Here is a 20,777-nt window from a genome sequence, read left to right on the forward strand (position 1 = left end):
AACGGCTGGTAAATTAAAAACAGCCATGGGCATTTAAAAATAGTTTAAAAGATCTTGAAATCTGCAAAGGCTATGACGTCATTTACCAGCCTTGGTTATAAAATCACGTTGGGTACCACGTACACTGAAGATAAAGTTCAGCTGTATCAGGTGGAGGAGAGAAAGACCACACGCTGCGGGGTAGGCGGTCACTAAATGGGCAAAAACGGACTTCCTGCCACCCGGGACGAGCAGGGGAGGGAAATCATGTCAGGAGAGCTATAAATCAGTGGATTTACAAGCCTTGCAGAACTGGAACAAAAGTGGCTGTAGTTCCAGAAGGAAGCAGATGGTACTGAGAAGAAAAGTTCAAACAGCAGTGACTCACAGAGCACAGGTGACTGCAGATTAGCTGGGCCGCATGGGAGGAGGGCATGAGCACGCACTGGGTGGGCAGCTGAGCAGAGAGGAAAAGAGCAGAACCAGGGACTATGGGTGGGGCTGGGCCGCCAGGGAGGCGTCTCTTTCGACATAGGAGGGATGCTGCCCTGTGAGCATGCTGGCATAAGGGCGGCGATGACGAGCCACGAGGAGGGGTTGCACGGCTGGTCACCCGCCCGGAAGTCATCCTCTGTGGAGCCCTCCCCGCTCCCCATCCCGCCCCGGCGAGGCCCCCTCCTCAGAGCACAGTGTCCACACCCCAGTCACACACAGCTCCCCATTCTGTAAGGGGGGGTTCTGCACCCCCTCCTCCCCCAGACCAGGCTGCCCAGCCCTGGCCCAGGGATGCTGAGCAGCTGCTGACTGAATGAGGCAAAGTGAAGAGAGTGTGGGGAGGGTCCCTTGCAGAGGCTGCCGCGGGGGGTCTCCGGCTTACCTTGGCCAGCCTCGCTCGCTTGATGAGGTCATTGAGCTTGCGCACCGCCGCCTTCTGAGGAAGGCTCTGGATGTCTCTGAACAGGTCCTGGGCCTCGGCCTCGAAGAGCCGGCGGTTGTCAGTGTTCTGCAGGGGCTGCGCCCAGAAGGAGCCGATGTAGACGCGCAGCACCTCGGGAGTGTTGATGACCTTGCCCAGGGACCACATGAGGGCCCCGTAGACGCGCATCAGCTGCTGCGTGTCCACTTGGTCAGCCTTGTTCAGCACCACGCGGATCTTGTCGTCCTGGCCCCGGAAGGCCTTGATGGCCTCCGAGAACTCGTCTGAGATGTCCAGTTTGTGCGCATCGAAGAGCAGGATGATCCTGTCCACCCGCTCAGCAAACCACTGCAGGACCTGGCAGAAGTCATACCCTGTGGGGAGGGAAGGGCACATCAGTGCAGGTGGTTGCTGCGGGGGACACGCCTGCCAGGAGGGCTTGGAACCCCCTGGGTCTCCAGCAGCTGCCGAGGAGAGCGCCCCGTCTCCAAGCTGGAGGCAGGGGAGGCCTCGCGACCTGAAAACCATTTCACATGGGGCCCTCTGGGCTGGATGCATCGAGTCAATGCTGGGGACCCTGGGAGCCCTTCCATGGGACGAAATAGGGGATACAGAGGGGCTCGTGGTCACTCTGACTGGGCAATGCTTACTTCCATACGTGTAATTCCATTTAGTCCCCAGGAGTCTCTTGTTTCACCTAGTACAGTCTTTTGGCTCAATGGCAAAACTGATCAATGGCTCTGTAAAAATGCAGGCCATGGGTCAAAAGCTCTTAATTTCTGTCAAAGTCTCACCTTTCTGAAAGTTCCAGAACTGGAGAAGGAAGAAAACCTAGAGGCCGCTTGGAGTCCCGTGGGGTGTCCAGGAAGTACCACAAAAGAGAAATCGCCTTCTCTTTAAGTTTTTAAGAGCGTTAAGGAGATCAAAGGTTGGCCTGGCCAAAACTGTGACCTATATTTATCATTTGGACTATTTATATCCTAAGTATGTTGTAAATATTTTAAAAATTGTGTCTCACAGCCATTCCGAGAAATGGTCTCTCGCCAATTTCTTTCTAAAAACGAGTAGGCCCATGACAATTCTGTTTGGTTCACTTTGGCCACGTACCAATACACTCCAAATCATGCAGCTAAATCAACACTCCTCTGCGCTTGTGGTCAAGATTTTCAGGCATTTCTCCAGGGAGGCAAGTCCCACGAGAAGCAAACAAGAGGGGCCAGTTCCACAGGTTTATTTTTATTCTCAGTCTGATTCGCTCTGGAATCAGAGCCTCAGTGCAGCCCAATCAGAACCCAGATGGGATTCTTCCTGACCCTACTTAAGTGCTCTTGCCTCTTTTTTAGATTCTGAAAACTTCCAAACACATATAACAGTCTAGAGAATAATGTGACGAATGCTGATATACCCACCTTGTACCTTTAAGAAATTTTGACACTTGGTCTTGTTTGCTTCACATACTTAAGAAAATTGAAGTCTAGTTTATTTATACAACAAAATACCACATAGCAGTACGAATGAACTAGATCTTCACTTGTCAGCACAGGCAAATCTCTCACAAATTGGTGAGTAAAAAGTCAGCTTCAAAAGGACATGTACAGTTTGAGAACATTCACTTACAATGAAAAAAACAAAGCACCACTCAACAGCCTATGGATATATACTACAGCACAGAAAAAAATAAGCTACACCAGTTCTGGGATTCTGGCTGACTCTGGGGATGGAGGGGGTGAGGCATCTAAGGCAGATGACAAAGTGTCTAAAGGAGAATGAGCTATTAGGCAGAAATAAAGGGGGTCCGCGGACTAAAGTTTCCATGAATTGAAGAACAGGTGTAAGGGGAGTAGGTGGACAAGCAAACTGGATTCAGACACATTTAAAGAAAGAAAACATTCAGAAATGCTGAAGCCCTCTGTGCACCCCTCCCTAAGCCCTAGCCTCAACCTCTCCTCCAGAGGAAACCACAGCCCCCAGACGCGGGGCTTTATGTCATCACACATGTGCGTACGCTGCCAGCTCAGGCTTTTCACTTCTCTTTCTCTCTGCATCACTCCCTGACTCCACTGGGGACAAGGAGGACAAAGGTAGTTCCCGGAACGTGGGCCAGAGTTAATTTTCATTGCTGTCAGTAGCCAGTTTAGATCAGAGGAAAATCAAAGACCTATTGAACGGGTCACAGAGTAGTATGTGGATATACAGAGTCAAGATTCCACTCGAGTTCTGTCCCTCTGAGGCTAGAACAAACCTCCTCCTAAGGTAACACAGGTTCTGTCATTCGAAGCTGACTTGTGTGCCAGAGAGCCCAGATCCCAGGTAGCAGATCCTCAGCAGATGAAAGATGGTGCTGTTCCCTGGGCACCGGGAGGGCATTTCGGAACCACCCACTGAGGGCCCTGCTTGTGGGTTTACTTTTCCAATAGGGATGATCGACTTATCTCTCTGACCCAAATCCTCTCTCACTTGGTAACTGAAGGTTCACAAACAGATGAAAGAAAAGGCTGTGTCCAGAGTGCACACTGGAGAGGACACGAGTTGTATTTCGCTGAACGCCCTTCCTGTCCGGTGGGGGTTGCGGGAGGGTCCCTCGGGGGCCACAGACGCTGAAGGCATGGCAGACAGACTTTTGCCCCACTCGTTAGCAGGTTGGGGTACAGGTAGGTGATCTAGAATCAGACAATCATCTCCTACCAGAGGATGGTGTTGAATCTTGAGGGAATGATGCAAAGACACAGGGAACATGAGAATTTATTTCTGGCAGAGGTGGCTGAGTTTAGACAGTGATGGTAGCTTCCTAACCTAGTTTTTGAGCCCAGCTCTCCAACTTTCCCATCAATTCTGCGAACAGCCTGATTTTCTGAAAAATTCCTTTTCTGCTTAAGTTAGTCAGAATCAGCTTCTTTGGTTTGCTACCAAGGACCATGACTGGTAAATAATCTATCCCCACATTTGAATATTTCCAAACTCTAGATGCTCTTACAATCAGTGCCAAAAGAAACTTGCCACTCCAACAGCTGTCACCTCCCCCATGTGCGTGTACCGTGCAAATCTAGCCATGCAGACACGTCTCTCCTCCTCCAAGGGCCACCTGGGTTCAGCAGTTGGCCTCAATAGTACCTCATGTGTTTAAACTTTAACTCAAATTTGGGTTCCTAATAGTTATTTTTAAAAAGACTTCATTCTAAGGCTTCAGTGAAATAAAAAGTTACTGGAAACGGAACGGCCAGACGTAAGTTTACTATAAGTGAAGCCAGTACTCATCTCGGGAGGAATGGCTGCATGTCCGTATTCTTCTGTTTTAAAGTAATGTTGAAAGCTTAATAAGATTAAGTAGTATAGGGAAGTAGAACTGTTTTGTTTGTCATCAAGCAGGTGTAAAAGGATTGCTTGTTACACATTAGGCAACACAATCAAAGGTGAAAAAAATCACCAAGTGTCTCAGAAGAAAGCAAAGAATTATCAAAGCCAGGAGAGGTTGGTCTGCTCAATTTTTTCCCCACATACAGTTGTTGTTATTATTTTATCATTTTTAGGTGTACAGTTTAGTGGCATTAAGTGCATTCATATTGTTGTGGAACTATCACCATCATCCACCTCCAGAACGCTTTTCGTCTTCCCAAACTGAAACTGCACCCGCCAAACAATGTGTCCATCCCCTCCTCCCCCAGCCCCTGGCAACCACTATTCTATTTTATGCCTTTATGAATTTGACAGCCCTAAATACATCATATAAGTGGAATCATACAGTACTTGTCTTTTTGTGACTGGTTGATTTCACTTAACATAATGTCCTCAAGGTTCATCCATGTTATAGCATGTATCAGAATTTCCTTCCATTTTAAGGCTGAATAGGTCTTCTCAATTCTTATACCTTCATGATATAAGAAAGGCACCAAATATCTGTCTACCAAAAAGTTCCAGCTGATTTTTTTTTAAATTAATTATTTATTTATTTAGTTTTGGCTGTGTTGGGTCTTCGTTGCTGTGCGCGGGCTTTCTCTAGTTGCGGTGAGCGGGGGCTACTCTTCGTTGCAGTGTGCGGGCTTCTCATTGCGGTGGCTTCTGTTGCTGCGGAGCATGGGCTCTAGGTGCACGGGCTTCAGTAGTTGTGGCTCGCGGGCTCTAGAGCGCAGGCTCAGTAGCTGTGGCACATGGGCTTAGCTGCTCCGCGGCATGTGGGATCTTCCCGGACCAGGGAATGAACCTGTGTCCCCTGCATTGGCAGGCAGATTCTTATCCACTGCGGCCCCAGGGAAGCCTGTTCCAGCTGATTTTAAAGAAAGGATCTAGTTTAATGATATGTTATTTAGTTTGCCTGCTGAAGGAAAATTATTCAAAAGGACCTAGAGACCACTGCTTCTCAAAGCCTGGTCTTGCATCAGAATCAAGTATGGGATTTGTTAAAATTTAGACTCCTAGCCTCTCCCTAGAACCATGGATTCAGAATCCCTGGGGCTGGGCTTGGTGACTTGCATTTTATTCTACTTTATTATTACTTTTTAGCGTATACAGATTTAATTTTATTTTTGGTTAAATGACAGTTGTTTACAAAGCCTCTACAACACATTTATACATTATTCTGGCTTTAGTAAGCATAGGATGGTGAATGAAACTGAAGCCTGCCATGATATATGGTTTCCACTGAGGACTGGTCATCATTCTGAATAGAAAAGATTATATTTTAGGCACAAGGGAAATGAACTATGTAGTAACTTCAAAATATAATATTAGAAATATTTATGCATGCAGCTCTTCAGTAAACTTAAGAGTTTGCTTTCTTGTCCTCTGGCACTTTCATTTCAAAGTAGAGAAGGGTGACCGGCATTTTATAAGCTCTTCAGACAACTGCAATGCCCAGTAAAGTTTGAGGATCACTGCCTTAGAATGAAGACCAAGGCATATGGGATGGCAAAGATGTGTCTGTGTTATTGCTGGTCGGTAACACAAAACACATTTAAAATAGTTTCTTTTTTTTTTTTTTTTAATTTATTTATTTGGTTGCACCGGGTCTTAGCTGTGACATGCAAACTCTTAGTTGCGGCACGCATGTGGGATCTAGTTCCCTGAGCAGGGATCGAACCCGGGCCCCCTGCGTGAGGAGCATGGAGTCTTAACCACTGCGCCACCAGGGAAGTCCCTAAAATAGTTTCTTTTTATTCTAAAAAGTTACCAATACGTGGTTAGATGGTACAGCACAGAACTGAGGAAACAGAGTTTAAATCTGCTTATTTGAAGACGGATTTTAAAATTCATGAAAGCTCTGCCATCTTTGCTCACGCTGGGCCTAGGCCCTGGCAAGCCCTTCTCCTCTGGCTTAGGACCTAGAAATCTAGCCCAAATCCTCGTCATTCTTCAAAACACCTGGGGGAAACTTGAGTGACATGTTACTTAACTTCTGTAAGCTCCAATTTTCTCATCTGTAAAACCAGGTTGTTGAATGACTGCATAAGAAAATGCTTTTAGGGCTTCCCTGGTGGCGCAGTGGTTGAGAGTCCGCCTGCCGATGCAGGGGACATGGGTTTGTGCCCCGGTCCGGGAAGATCCCACATGCCGCGGAGCGGGAGCGGCTGGGCCCGTGAGCCATGGCCGCTGAGCCTGCACGTCCGGAGCCTGTGCTCCGCAACGGGAGAGGCCACAACAGTGAGAGGCCCGCGTACCGCAAAAAAAAAAAAAAAAGAAAATCCTTTTAACATGCTCAGCACAATGCTGAGACTTAGTAAACTTTCAATAAATATAAACTTTCATTATGAATTCTGCCCCCTCCCTCACAAAGGTGGACTCAGTTACTCCCTCTTCTGCTTACTCTCCTACTAAACAACTTTACACAGTGGATTATAATCCAATGGATATACAGGGCTCTCTCATTAGATCATAAATTCTTTAACCGCAGGGACCACATCTTCCTCATGGCGTCACAAGACAGTGATTATCGTTGTGGGCTTTGGACTCAGGCTGCCTGGGATCTAATCTATCTCCATCACTTACTAATTCTGTGACCTTGGGCATGTTACTTAACCTCTCTGTGCCTCATTTCCTCATCTGTAAAATGGGGCTAATAATAGTATCCATATACTTCATGGGGCTGTGGAGTTAATGTATGTGAAGCATTTAGAATCATCTTGGTATTTAGAAAGCTCTCCAAGATGTTATCTACTGGTTATTTAAAAAATCCGCGTATCTAGTCCCCAATGCATGGCGGGGGCACAATAAATATTTGTTGAAGGATGCCTGGCTGGGGTGAGGTATAATCTGCAGTCATAGAGAAAACAAAATTAATTAGGGTAAAGGTGACAATGCAATGATGCTTGAGCCAAGTGAGAGAATCAGTGCTCAAAAAATAGCTAATAGAATATACCTACCGAGCACAAACCATTCATATTTTACGAATAGAGCTGGTGGCCTTTCTTTCCCTGCTTGTGAGACAGAGGGAGTTCTACCAGCTGGTCTTAAAGACCCTGGGTTATTCCTGAAACAGAGCGATGGTTCCAACCACAGGATTCCCCTCTGGCTTAGGAAAGGCCTGTGCACACCTGCGCTGGCTGGGACAGCTCGGGGCAAACATTCTCGTACTCAACGGGCAGAGAGCCATGAAGTGCCCCAGAGGTTCTGTTACAGAGGGTGGTCAGAGCCCTGTCACTGCTACAGTCAGCCACACTATGCTAAGTAGGTCTGTGACGAAGCTACCACTTAAAACAACATGGAAAACCAGCGGCGCTCAGACTGAACGTGCCCTTGGCTGCTGTCTTTTTGGCCTACATAGTGTCCTTACATTTTGAGCTGACTGTCTTTGGTCTGGACAGCACTGTCCACCTGGTGCCTACTTCTGAGTGGAAACACTACAGCTCTGACTCAGCCTTAGAAACCCAACTGTGCCCTCCAGCCCTCCTGGGCTCCCGCAGCGTGCCCCTAGCCCCCCAGAGAACTGTACTCCGTTAGTTCACACGTGTCTCTCAACTGGGCCGGGACTGCCTGAGGGGGGTGGGGGCCTTCCTACCCTGCTTCCTACACTGACTCAATGTTTTCTGTGGGAAAATGTTCAAAATCCCCCTTTTTTGGGGGGCCGCACCTCGCGGCTTACAGGATCTTAGTTCCCCGACCAGGGATCGAACCCAGGCCCTCGGAAGTGAAAGCGACAGTCCTAACCACTGGACCACCAGGGAACTCCCCTAAACTTCCCTGCTTGAAACAATCTCTTTGAACATGTCTCTCTGGAAATCGAAAATACACTAAACATCTTGGAATTTAACAAGACATTTCAAATACAAAATTTTTTTAATGGATTAATTAATAATTATCAAGTGCCTAGGATGTGCTTGGAACTGTTGCTGAGGGACATACTGCCATAAAAATGAGGCTGCTAGCTTTACCCAGAATATCCCCAAACTGGAAATAACCCAAATGTTCTTTGGCAGGTGAATGGATAAACTGCGGTGCCTCTGTGCAGTGGATTACTACTCAGTGATACACGGAATGAGCTACTGACACATGCAGCTACACGGGTGAATCTCAGAAACATGCCGAGTGGGAGAGCCAGGCACTAAAGAGCACATACTGTACGATTCCATTTATATTAAATTCGAGGACAGGCAAAGCTAAGCTACAGCGACAGAGAGCAGATGAGGAGTTGCCTGTGGCTGAGGGTGGGGCTGGGACTGACTGCAAAGTGGCACAAATGAAGAAGGAACTCCTCAGGGTGACAGAAAGTTTCTATTTCCTGAAGATGGTGGTGGTTACACGAGAAACACGAGTACATGAGTAAATTTGCAAATTTGTCAAAAATCAACAAGCGGTACAATTAAAGTGAGTGCATTATAATGTACTACACTTCAATAAAACTGACTTAAAAAGTAAAAATAAATAAATAAGAAAGAAAGGAAAAGAGAAGAAAGGAAGAAAGGATGGACAGAAGGCTGGAAAGAAGAAAGAAAAGGAGAAAGAAAGGGAGAAGGAAAGAAAGGAAAAAATCCAAGGCTGCTAAACTTGTTTGAAGATATACATCTCCACAAAACTGCTGAGTAGATCAGGAAGTTGAAATCTGTTCATCAGGGAACTATGTCACAAATCTGGCCATGTATGGAGCTGGATTTAGCAACAGTCGAAATAGTCTTAACCACAGAGGTTAATGTAAAATTTGGCTTGTCCACTGAAACTTTGAGAGTCGTGTAATTTCACAGTGTCTTGCCTCGTGGCCAAGGTGATTTAAGAGCCTTTCATGCTGACAGATCAGGGAAGAGAATGTTCGGAGTTTATGAGAATCAGTTCCAGCTGGGCAGAATGCAACAAGGCCCGGGGTGCACACAGATCTGGGCGTGTGTGTGTGTGTGTGTGTGCACGCGTGCAGGTGAGCTTGCATGTGGGTGTAGTGTATATATGTGTGCAGGTAAGAGTGTCCGTGGAGTCGACACAATAATAGAACTGTCCCCATGATGCTCGATATATGTTAAAAATTCATCATTCAATTATAGACATTTCAATTTTATAAGACTTTCCAATGGAACTTTTAACAGTCTGGAACAAAATAGAGATGTAATCAGTCCAGTTGTTTAAAACTACACTTTCTATCTTTGCAAAAGGACCCCAAAGCTATATAGCTTTGCGAGCTGGGAAAGAGACTTTGTCCTGTGGAAGATCCCAGCTTGGCATTCCTGGCTTCACGTTCTGGGAACAAGGTGGGGAGGCAGGAAGGAAGGGGCCCTTTCCACCCAATCAGGGGCTTCCGTCACAGCCCTGTGGAGACCGTGGTCACCATCTCTGCTGAAAAGACCCACCAGGAAATGGCATCTGAGGTTTCAGCAGTGGCCGCCTGGCTCAGGTAAACATAGGGCGGGGACCCTGAGGAAGCAAATTTGGTAGGCTATTTTTAATAGAACAACAGAAAAAAATGCTTCAGTTTCTTCCCAAAGCCAAGTTTCCTATTACGTGAGTTTTAAACAAAATGTGTGTCAATAAAAGGATGCAAGATAATGGAGGACATTCAGACCGAGGCCAGGTTCTCTCTGCCCTTGCCCTTAGTGCCCTTCTTGGGGTGGGCAAGGCCACTCGCCCAGCCGACCACAGCCCAGGACTCTGCTCAGATCTCTCCTCCTCTTTGGCGGGGCCCTGGCCTGCTCCTCCCAGAGCTAGCAGCTCTGTTGCAAGCAGGGCATTCATACCCCTTCCCCAGCACCTACGGTGTTGGTTCATGTAACACCGGCCCCTCTCCCAGAGTTCCCCGAGGTGTCATGTCCATCTTTGTGTCCCTCCAGCACCTAGTCAGTTGTCCAGCACAGACTGTCCAGACAGCATTGAGAGTGCTGGCAGTGCCCTTAACTGCCCTTCCTGTCCCCGGGCTCCGTCCTTTGCCATCCAGCCCTCAAATGATCCCCATCCCTTCTCAGAACTCAGATAATCTCCCCAACTGTGAGTCCCTGATTACTTCTAGAATAAATGTCTACAGAGTCTTGCGACTAGCCCCAGCTTACCTCCCCAGCCTTTTCTCACAGTTCTCATACTAAACTACCCTCCCCACTCCAGAAACCACACTGGGCTCTCTGCTGCTCCTCCAAAGCATCCTGCAGTTCCCTGCCTCTGACTTTCCCTTCTGCCTGGGATGCCTTCCCTCTTTCCCATCTCCAGTTACCCATCCCTCTGGGGCACTTCCCCCAGGAGGTCTTCCCCAACCCAAGCGGAGCTGGACCTCCCCACCTCCTGAGAGGGTCTGTTCTCTGCCACAGCCTGTCCTCTAGATGAGACTGTCATCATGTCTAGAACCCAAAAGCCTAACGCAGAACACTGTACACTAAGTCAGCTTCCCTATGACATATTCTTCCAGCATCAGTGATGTTTCTTTCATAACACTTATTCTCTATAATGATGTATTTATTTGCTGATTATACGACAGAAATTCTGAGGGCAAACACCACCCCTCATTCCATTTACCACCTTACACCCAGGATCTACCACTGAACATAGTAGGTGCTCAATAAATTTGATTTATTCCTCAGAAAAAAAAATAAACTTAACCCAAGGCCACACAGCTGTTTCCCAGGGGAGCCAGGATTCAAACCCAGGGACGCTGATCCCAGAGCCTGCAATTTTATCCACTGCGCTGCACTGTGTGTACACCACGATGGTGGGATTAGAGGTGATTTTTATTTTCTTCTTTTTGGTCTTTTAAAAAGTAGTTTTTAAGTGTTTTACGATGAACATATATTATTTTTGTAATAAAAAAATAAACATGGAAAAAATCATTGGCCCATATAGGACTGGGCTAGCAATATTATTGAGGTGGCATTCCCTTCCTTCTGTACTGGTGTTTACAACTAGGGTCTGGATTTCTAGTGCTTTCCAGCTTACTGCCATCTCAAGAAACCCTGCGGGTGGTGTCTTTGCTACACACCCCGCTGTGGACAGAGGCAGCCCCCCTTCAGCTGTGCCCGAAGAGCAGCGGGAACACACAGGTGTGCAATGAGTACAGACACTGCTCCTGCCTCCCTCCCCACCTCCCCTCTCTTCTCGGCTTTCTCCTCCTCGAAGCTGACCAGACACAGAGTTGGGGTGGGTGGCGTGGGGGTGAGCTGATACTAAGCCCCTTCCTGGATCCAACAAGACTCTCAGAGAGGACGGACACCGCAGCCTCCACATCTGCACAGCAGTCACCTCTTTTTGTGGAGGTTCAATGTACGTTCCTTTCAAAGTCTTCAGACGGTGATGGTCACCGCTTGGAGAATGTAACTGGCTACAAGAACATCCCCGCAGTTACAGAGTTCCCTGCCTCCCCGTGCCTGGCCTGAGGGTGGTCTGGCCACTGAACACACCACATTTTAAATTAAACCAAGGACTGAGCCTGTCCTGGGGTGGGCTTGGTGTTGTTTATCCTCTAGCTTCTCTTCCCACTCCTCTCCCTTTGGAATTTAGTCCAAGACCTTGTGAATTAACTTTTCTGTGCCTGTTTCCTCCTAAAATAAACAAGCTAGCCCCACAGCCTGTCTCTCCTTCCTCTGGGGGATGTTGTGAAGATAACGATGGGGCAGATGGTGCCACGTGACCCCGAAGAGCCCGCACATCACGAAATCACAGCATACCATGGACAGATGGGGAACTGAGAAAGGCTCTCTACCTGCACATTTAGCACGGCGAACGTGGCTGCTTCTGGTCATGTGACCAAGCCAAAGGGAAAACTGGGTTTCATATTTCATTTTCCATTTCAGGTTAAAAATTAGGTTAAGAAGCAGGTCTGAGCCCTAGAAAAAGACAGCAATAGTACACGGCATTTGAGGCTCTTTGCTGAAGAGAGAAGTTGGTGAAAATCTACTAGGAAAAACCTACATGTCCTGGAGCCTGGTTCAGCCACTTCACTTTACATGGCCTCAGTTTCTACATCTGTCAGATGGGTCAGATGATCAATATGGATTCCTTCAAATCTTAAAGATATATATGGTGGTTCTGAATATCAAGCTTTTCTGAAACAAAATGTCAAATTCTCAGGAAAATCCATTTAGTGCCTGTTAGTAGATACCATCAAGTTCCATTACCAGCATAAGAATGTAAAACCATCTGGATGGTTACAGGAATATTCAGTGACTAACTCTAGGGGATAAGATTAGCAAGGAACACATTTCATTTTATCATATTCATTCCACTGGACTCATGTGCTATGGCATTTTGGGCTGATCTGAAGGTCCTTGCATGTTTCCATAGCAGCAGTCAGTTGCCCTGAAAGATTAATTTCCTTGCCATTTAATTCCAAACTCCTCTATGCTGAAAGAAATTACCAGAGGAAAAGTCACAGAATTTGAGACTTTCAAGGATGCTGAGGAAGTCATCAGATTCAACCTTCTAATACTATAATTAATAGAATCCAGGAATCAAGTGTCACGCACGTGGAAACTGCCCCTTCCTCATTTTCAAGTGGGCTTTGTGTACCTCAGGTAAGAAGGTCTCATACAATACGTCTATAAATCAGACAAAGGCAGTTTGTACTCGGACTGGATTTTCTTGAGGCAAAATGTCAATGGTATATAGACTCCACCCAAGTGTGACGAGGCCAAATATTTACAAACAAGGCTCCAACTTGGACAATGCATCTTGTCATTTTGTGGTTCAGAAGGGCAAACAGACAATGTTTCTTCAAGTCATCATTTTCCGCAGAGAAATGTTAAACCCAGAGGGTGACAACTTTGGATCAACAAATGACTTGCAAGTGACCTCTGACCCCGACCCCCTGCCCTGCCCTGTTCCTCCTTTTAAACATTCCCAGCGTGGAGTGAGTGTTCTGTGAGCATTTGGACAACAGCCAGTCAATGAACACCAGCTCCAGCAACTAAGTTATCAGCTAACCCACTCCGAAAGCCAAACCATTACTCAGAGATAGTTACTTCTGAGTTTATGTCACAGATAGGAAGACAGATCAAGTCAGGGGGGACCAGGTAAGCCCACACTGGGGTCTTTATTTAAAAAAAAGACTCACTTATTTAATTAAATGAAAGTCCATGTAGTTACCAACAGTATTTCAAAATGGTCAAATATCTCCGGAAAGGAACTGCTTTGAGAAGATCTGTAAATATGAAAAGATGTTCAACCACAAGAACAGTGAGAAGTGAAATTAGAATTATAATGAGATGCCATTCACCTATCAGACAATGCAAAGATAAAGCGAAGATGAAAACAAAATCGGTAATGCCCTAAATTGGGGAGGATGTGTGGAAACAGGCACTTCTGTATTGTTGGTGGGAATGTAAACGGGCACATCTTCCAGAGAGGGCATTCTGGCCTCAGTTAACACAGTAAAAAGACCACAGTTCCTTTTGATCCAGGAATGCCACTGCTAGGAGTGTATCTTACAGTTACACGACTGTGCAAACTGTATATACTTGCACTGTATGTGCAAAACTGTCTGTATTCTGTGGCACTGTCTGTAACAGTAAAAGATTAGAAACCGGGCTTCCCTGGTGGCGCAGTGGTTGAGAGTCCGCCTGCCAATGCAGGGGACACAGGTTCGTGCCCCGGTCCGGGAAGATCCCACATGCCGCGGAGAGGCTAGGCCCGTGAGCCATGGCAGCTGAGCCTGCGCGTCCGGAGCCTGCACATCTGGAGCCTGTGCTCCGCAACGGGAGAGGCCACAACAGTGAGAGGCCCACATACCACAAAAAAAAAAAAAAAAAAAAAAAAAGATTAGAAACCGCCTGAATGTCATCCATCCAAAGGACACCAGCTATGAATTCCGGCACAGCTATATGATGGAATATGAAGGAGCAGCTCTAAAGTCCCGACCTGGCTGCGCTCCAAGATTTACTAAGTGGAAAAATCTTGGTGCAGAGCAGTGAGCAGAGGACCTTCTTACTCAGAGGAAGCCCAAGAGGCTGCTGCTGGGTTTTGCTCTAGGAGAGGAACTGGGAATGTGGATGGGACAAATGTTCTTCACCATTTAACTTTCTGTCACTTGAATTTTTCATCTCAACATGTGCACACATCCACACAAAACGGTGGTCCTTCCGAAGAGTACCTGAGACAGGTGAAACGCTGAATAAGTGGTCGGACTTGTGCTTTGCAGCGTGATTTGGATTCGAACAGGGGATGGTTTTGAGAAAGAGACGGAAAGAATCCTGATGAATTTGGAGGTTTCTAGAGGAAAGTGTCACGGCACATGTAAGAAATACCCCCAGACACCAGAAAGAGGATTATGGCAAAAAGAACTGGAAACGTGACAAGAGTCAGGGCCCTTGCCACGAGAGGACACCTCCTCTGGGTCATTCTCTGAAGCAGGTTCCCCGCAATGGCATTCCGTAGCTGCATTCTCTCAGCACCCTTTCTACAGATCTACTGTCAAGTGTATTGTGCTCTCTGCCATCAAACTTGGAAAACCTACCAAAATGGACTTGAGCTGTGTCCCACGTCCCTTTCACCAGTGTGAAAGGATAGGGCGGAGGATGTAAGTGGTGGGGGGTGAGATCTACTCTCCGGGGTAATTCTGGGGCACTTGGCCGAGCTGACCCTGCGATCCTGGTGGGTCTTTTGGGGACCACCCCAGTTCCAGGAAGTGAACAAGACTACCATCACCAACAGTTCTTCAATACGACTGTATGCCAAATGGCCTGTACATGTTATGTCGCCTTATCTTCCAAGAACTGGGGTGGGGGGTTTCCTCACTTTATAAAAGTGTAAACTGAGGCTCAGAGGGTCCCACAGTAAGGTAGGGGTGCTGAGATTTGAGCTCAGGTCAGCCTCCTCCAGGGCCCACGATGATGGAAAACAAAGATGCCCTGAAAGTGCCGCTATTTTTTCATCATGTTTCTACGTCCACTAGCTGGAGATGCCTCCCCACCAGCACGGGCGCCTGAACCTGCCCTCTGTCCACTCTGGGTCCTCTCACTCTGAGCATGTTTCAGAGCTAATGCCTATGGACCACTCAGGTATTGACATGATTTTACAGAGGAGGAAACTAAGGCTCACAAAGGTGGAATAACTTGCCCAGGTCCCCCAGCTGGTCAGTGGAAGAGCCAGGGAAATGGAAAAATGTCCCAGGCCAGTGTTTCTCATATGATACTGCTCTTCTGCCACCTAGAACCCTGCATTTACAATCGATCACTCCTACCCTCCAGTCTGGGGGGGGGGGCCCCCATGGGTGCACAGTGATGGTAGGGCAGAGAGCTTTTGCCATACATAACATTAGGGATGGAGGTTATATAACAAGAATGTCCCCATTATAGCAGTGAAGTTATTAAACATTTGAAAATATAAATGAGAATCTTTAAAAAAATCTCCTTATTTTTCTCTAGAGGTTCTAAAAACTCTAACTTCCAAAGAAGTCTAGAATGGTTTGGGGGTGCTCCTATATGGAGTGAACGCACAGGCAGAGGACAGCAGTGTCAGGCCAGGAGTCCCTGTCAGATGCTCATGAGGCTAGAGTCACCTGATTACCTGGTGACCACTGTGGGGTAAAGTTACCTCTGCTCCCTGTCAAAGCCCTCACCTGGGAGGATGTTGGTTAGTCACAGATCCCGGCCCAGCGCTGCGCTGCCTCTCACCCCACCCACAAGACCACCCCCGACCACTTACATCCTCCACCCTATCCTTTCACACTGGTGAAAGGGACGTGGGACACAGCTCAAGTCCATTTTGGTAGATTTTCCAAGTTTGTGATCATCTCTTCTTTCACCTGGTTTGGAGGTGGCAGAGAGCATAGGAATGGGCAGGCTCAGCGCTACCCCAGATTCCTAAAAGTGGGGACCTCCTGCACCAGAACCCCTGGACACGCAGTTTTCTGCGTCTCACTCCAGATCCCCCAAATTGTGCTTGAGGCCAGGAAATAGCATATTAACAAGTTCCCTGGAGCCCGAGAATCACTGCTCTAGGGCTTCAGTGCATCACTCACAGGGTAGAAGGGGAGCAGAGGGGAGACGGTACCTGAGAACAGGTATGACAGAAGAAGAAACGACAGCGACAACCTGGCATCAAGGGAAGAGAAAGCCAACCATCCACCAACCAAACGAACACACAGAAACTGAGTGGCAGAGCCGGGCTGGACCTGTGACTGCCCAGTACGAACACCTGGCTGTTCACAGAGATAATTCTGGGCAATCAACAGAAGGTTAAAAAAGATAATCCTTCTGTTCCTCTCAGAATAAAATCTACGTGCTTCCCTAAGGCCAACAGCTCCCACCAGCAGCCCCTCCTGACCTCACTGCTCACCACCTCCCGGCCACTCCCCAGCCTCCAGCCTTCCCTGACCTGCCTGCTCCCTCTGGCCTTTGCCTGCAATGCCCTTCCCCCAACTCTCTGCCAGGCCAGCCCCTCCATTCTGTAGGTCTGAGCTTAAATGCCACCTCCTCGGAGAGACCCCCTCTCACTACCCATCTAAAGTAGGACCACTCAGGACTTCCCTGGCGGTCCAGTGGTTAAGACTACACAGTGCTTCCACTGCAGAGGGTGCACGGGGTCGATCCCTGGTCGGGGAACTAGGATCAAAAAAAAAAAAAAAAAAAAGGACTACGCTTGCTGTGGGACTCTGCAATTGTTTCCTTCAAGTTTTTGTGTCAACTTCATTTGTTCTGCATTTTAGCTCATCCATCTACCTCAACCGCCCCCCTCCACCCCCGTATGTTTCAGAAAGCAGCAACAGGGTCTATCTTGGTGCTGTTAACACTAAAGCGCCTGGTACCTGACACATGGTATGTGCATGAGCAATGGACCAAGAGGACCTAGCAGAGCATGGTGCAGGGTGGACATTCAACGTAAGGAAGCTTCTTCCTCTTCCCACTACCCTTTTTTTTTTTTTTTTTTTAAGGATTTTATTTATTTATTTGGCTGTGTTGGGTCTTCATTGCTGCACACGGGCTTTCTCTAGTTGCGGCGAGCAGGGGTTACTCTTTCATTGCGGTGTGTGTGCTTCTCATTGTGGTGGCTTCTCTTGTTGCAGAGTAAAAGCTCTAGGTGTACGGGCTTTAGTAGCACACGGGCTCAGTAGTTGTGGCTCACGGGCTCTAGAGCACAGGCTCAGTAGTTGTGGCGCACGGGCTTAGTTGCTCTGCGGCATGTGGGATCTTCCCGGAACAGGGCTTGAACCCGTGTCCCCTGCATTGGCAGGCGGATTCTTAACCACTGCGCCACCAGGGAAGTCCCCCACTACGCTTGGAATGAGAATGCAGGGCAGCATGTACTATCTTTCCCAAAGACTACTACCAAAAACCACTAAAGGAAAAGAAACCAGGAGGTTTGGTGTGTATAGGGGAGAAGTGTCAGTTATGTGGAAATGTGCCCCATGTGGTACCTTTCCCCAGTGCTGTCTTCTCAGTGTGTGTGTGTGTGTGTGTGTGTGTGTGTGTGTGTGTGTGTGTGTGTGTGTGTGTGTGTGTGAGAGAGAGAGAGAGAGAGAGAGAGAGTGAGAGAAAGAGAAAGAGAGAAAGAGAGAGCGAGACAGAGAGAGAGACAGAGAGAGAGACAGACAGAAAGACAGACAGACAGACGGGCAGGGGTGTTTATGTCATTGCCTCTTGTGGTTAACATCCCGTCTAAGGGTTGACTGGGCTCAGCTGGGTGGGTCTCGATTGGGGTCTGCCATGAGGTGAAAGTCAGGTGGCAGCTGGGGCTGGAATCATCTTAAGGCTCAGCTGAGCTGGTCCTCCACGGCTTTGCTCCTATTTCAGCTGCGCCAGTCAGAGGCTGCCTGAGCCTCTCGGCTGCCCCATGTGACTAGCTTAGGCTTCCCTCACAGTATGGTGGTCTCAGGGCAGCTGGACTTTTAAAATAGTGGTTGGCTTCCCGAGAATAAACATGCCAAGAGCTCCAGGTGGAACCTTCAGGGCTTCTTATGACTTAGACGTGGGAAGTCATACAGCATCACTTCTGCTGATTTCTACTGATCAAAAAGTGAGCCAGAGGCCATCCCAGATTCAAGGGCATGAATACTGGAAGGCGTGGTTCATGGTTGGCAGAGGTGGGAGCAAGAGGCATCTTTGGAGACTGGCTACCACGCTAGCTATAGGACTGTGGACTTAATTTCTTTGTGTCTCAGTCTTCTCTCCTGTAGAATGGGAGAGCAGTTCCTACCTCATACAGCTTTGGTAAGGAGCATATGAGTTAATAATATATGGAAAACACTTAACAATGCACCGTGCAAGTGTCAGCTATATTATTAGCACTCAAAAGAGTAAGGAGGAAACCTTTTCTCTAATTAATCTCTGTATCCCAATGTCTATTAAATGTTTTATGATCATGAGCTGCTCTCTATGGGAAGTAAGAGAAGTACCCTTTCTCCAATTTAAAAAAAAAATCGTTTTTTATTTAAAAGTCTAGGTTGGTTTAAAGTTTGGGTAGAAGCAGTCATTTCTCACGATCGAGTATGCATTTAAGGTATTAACAAAAACTAAAGATATCTTCCAGGGCTTGGCAAATGCCATTCTGAGTCATGGTCATGACGCACTCACAGTAGGGGCAGAAGGAGCCACACTCATGGTGTGGAATTTCCTGTGGCACTGGCGGAAAAGGAGTCTGAATGTGTTTGTCAGCAAACTTCCCCGAAACAAAAAGAAAGCAGGATTTCCTGTTGGAGGCCCAAGAAGCGAGTGATGTCCAGGACCTCACAACCCAACCTCAGACTGGCCTCAGCTCTGGCCAGAAAACAGGGTCTGCCAACACATTCATCAGCACTCAGCCCCAGGCACTGGGGATGCACCCTTTTCTGTTGTTGCCAAATTCAAACAAAGCTCAGAGACAAGTCATTGAGCTCAAGCTCTAAATATAAAAATGGCTTCATGATCCAAGCCTGTGGACATAAGTAAGTTCTACTCCTCAGAATTCCTACAGAATTCTCTACCATGTCATCCTCTACCTCATACTCCTCAGTATTCCACGCAGCCTCCAGGATAAACCCAGTCTCCTGACGTGTGCATCCACCCGCCACATACACACACTCCAGCCACAGGCATGACTCACGTTCCTCCAAAGGGTTCTGAGCTCACACATCTTCCCGTTCTTGCAACCTCCTTCCATTGTCTCGAGGAGAATAACAATAGTTAGGGGAGCCAGGTTATCTTTCCCTTGACTGTGCACCAGACAGGTACCGTGACAAGACGTCACATCAACTCACTTTATCCTCACCTTATCCTGTACGGCCCTGACCTTGCGGGTTGATGAACTCACGCACTTACCTGGAGTCTCTGATCAAGGAGAGCTGCATCATAAGGTCAGACATACAGACCAATGAAATAGAATTGAGAGTCCAGAAATAAACCTCCACATTTATAGCCAACTGATTTTCAATAAAGGTGCCAAGACAATTCAGTGGGGAAAGTACTGTCTTTTCAACAAATGGTGCTGGGACAACTAGATACACACATGTGAAAGAATGAAGTTGGGCCCTAAAGTCACACCATATACAAAAATTAACTTAAAATGGATTAACGACCTAAATGTAAGTGCTAAAACTATAAACCTCTTAGAAAAATATAGGAGTGAATTTTCATGAGCTTGGGTTAGGACAAAAGCACAAGTGGCAAAAATTTAAACAGATAAATCAGACTTCATTAAAATTAAGAACTTTCAATGCTTCAGGTTAGACCATAAAGAAAGTGAAAAGACAACCCAGAAAATGAGACAAAATATTTGCAAGTCATATATTTGACTAGTACATACGATATATAAAGAATGTTAAAACTCGGGCTTCCCGGGTGGCGCAGCGGTTAAGAATCCGCCTGCCAACGCAGTGGACACGGGTTCGAGCCCTGGTCCGGGAAGATGCCACATGCCGCGGGGCAACTAAGCCTGTGTGCTATAACTGAGCCTGTGCTCTAGAGCCCGTGAGCCACGACTACTGAGCCCGCATGCCACAACTACTGAAGCCCACATGCCTAGAGCCCGTGCTCCGCAACAAGAGAAGCCACCGCAATGAGAAGCCCACACACCGCAACGAAGAGTAGCCCCTGCTCGCCACAACTAGAGAAAGCCCGCACACAGCAACAAAGACCCAACGTAGCCAAAAATGAAAATAAATAAATTAAAAAAAAAAGAATGTTAAAACTCAACAGTTAAAAGACAAATAATCCAATTAAAAACGGGCAAAGCCTCTATATATACATTTCTTCAAAGAAAATATCTAAGTGGCCACAATGCACATGAAAAGATGCTCAACATCATTGACCATTAGAGAAATGCAAATTGAAACCACAGTGAAATACCCCTTCATACCTATGAAGATGGCTCTAAGCAAAATGACAGTGTTGATGAGAATGTGAAGAAACTGGAAGCCTCGTACACTATTGGTGTATGAAAATATAAAATGATGCAGTCACTTTGGAAAACAGTCTGGCAGTTTCTCAAAACATTAAATACTGAGTTACCATATGATTCAGCAGTTCTGCTCCTAGATTTATACCCAAGAGAATCAAGAACATACGTTTTCTCACTCTCTTTT

General features: G+C 47.1%; 1 protein-coding gene across 1 annotated transcript in view; it reads right to left on the reverse strand.

The window, feature by feature from the left end:
* Positions 1-20,777, reverse strand: part of EHD4 (EH domain containing 4) — an 86,365-nt gene that overhangs the window by 15,051 nt on the left and 50,537 nt on the right. Inside the window, exon 4 of the mRNA XM_082835365.1 lies at positions 857-1,269. Within this exon, the coding sequence (XP_082691491.1) occupies positions 857-1,269 (413 nt within the window). The remainder of the gene's footprint in view (positions 1-856; positions 1,270-20,777) is intronic.

Source organism: Leucopleurus acutus (assembly GCF_964270905.1).
Source record: "Leucopleurus acutus genome assembly, chromosome: 1".
In the NCBI taxonomy this organism is placed as follows: Eukaryota; Metazoa; Chordata; class Mammalia; order Artiodactyla; family Delphinidae; genus Leucopleurus; species Leucopleurus acutus.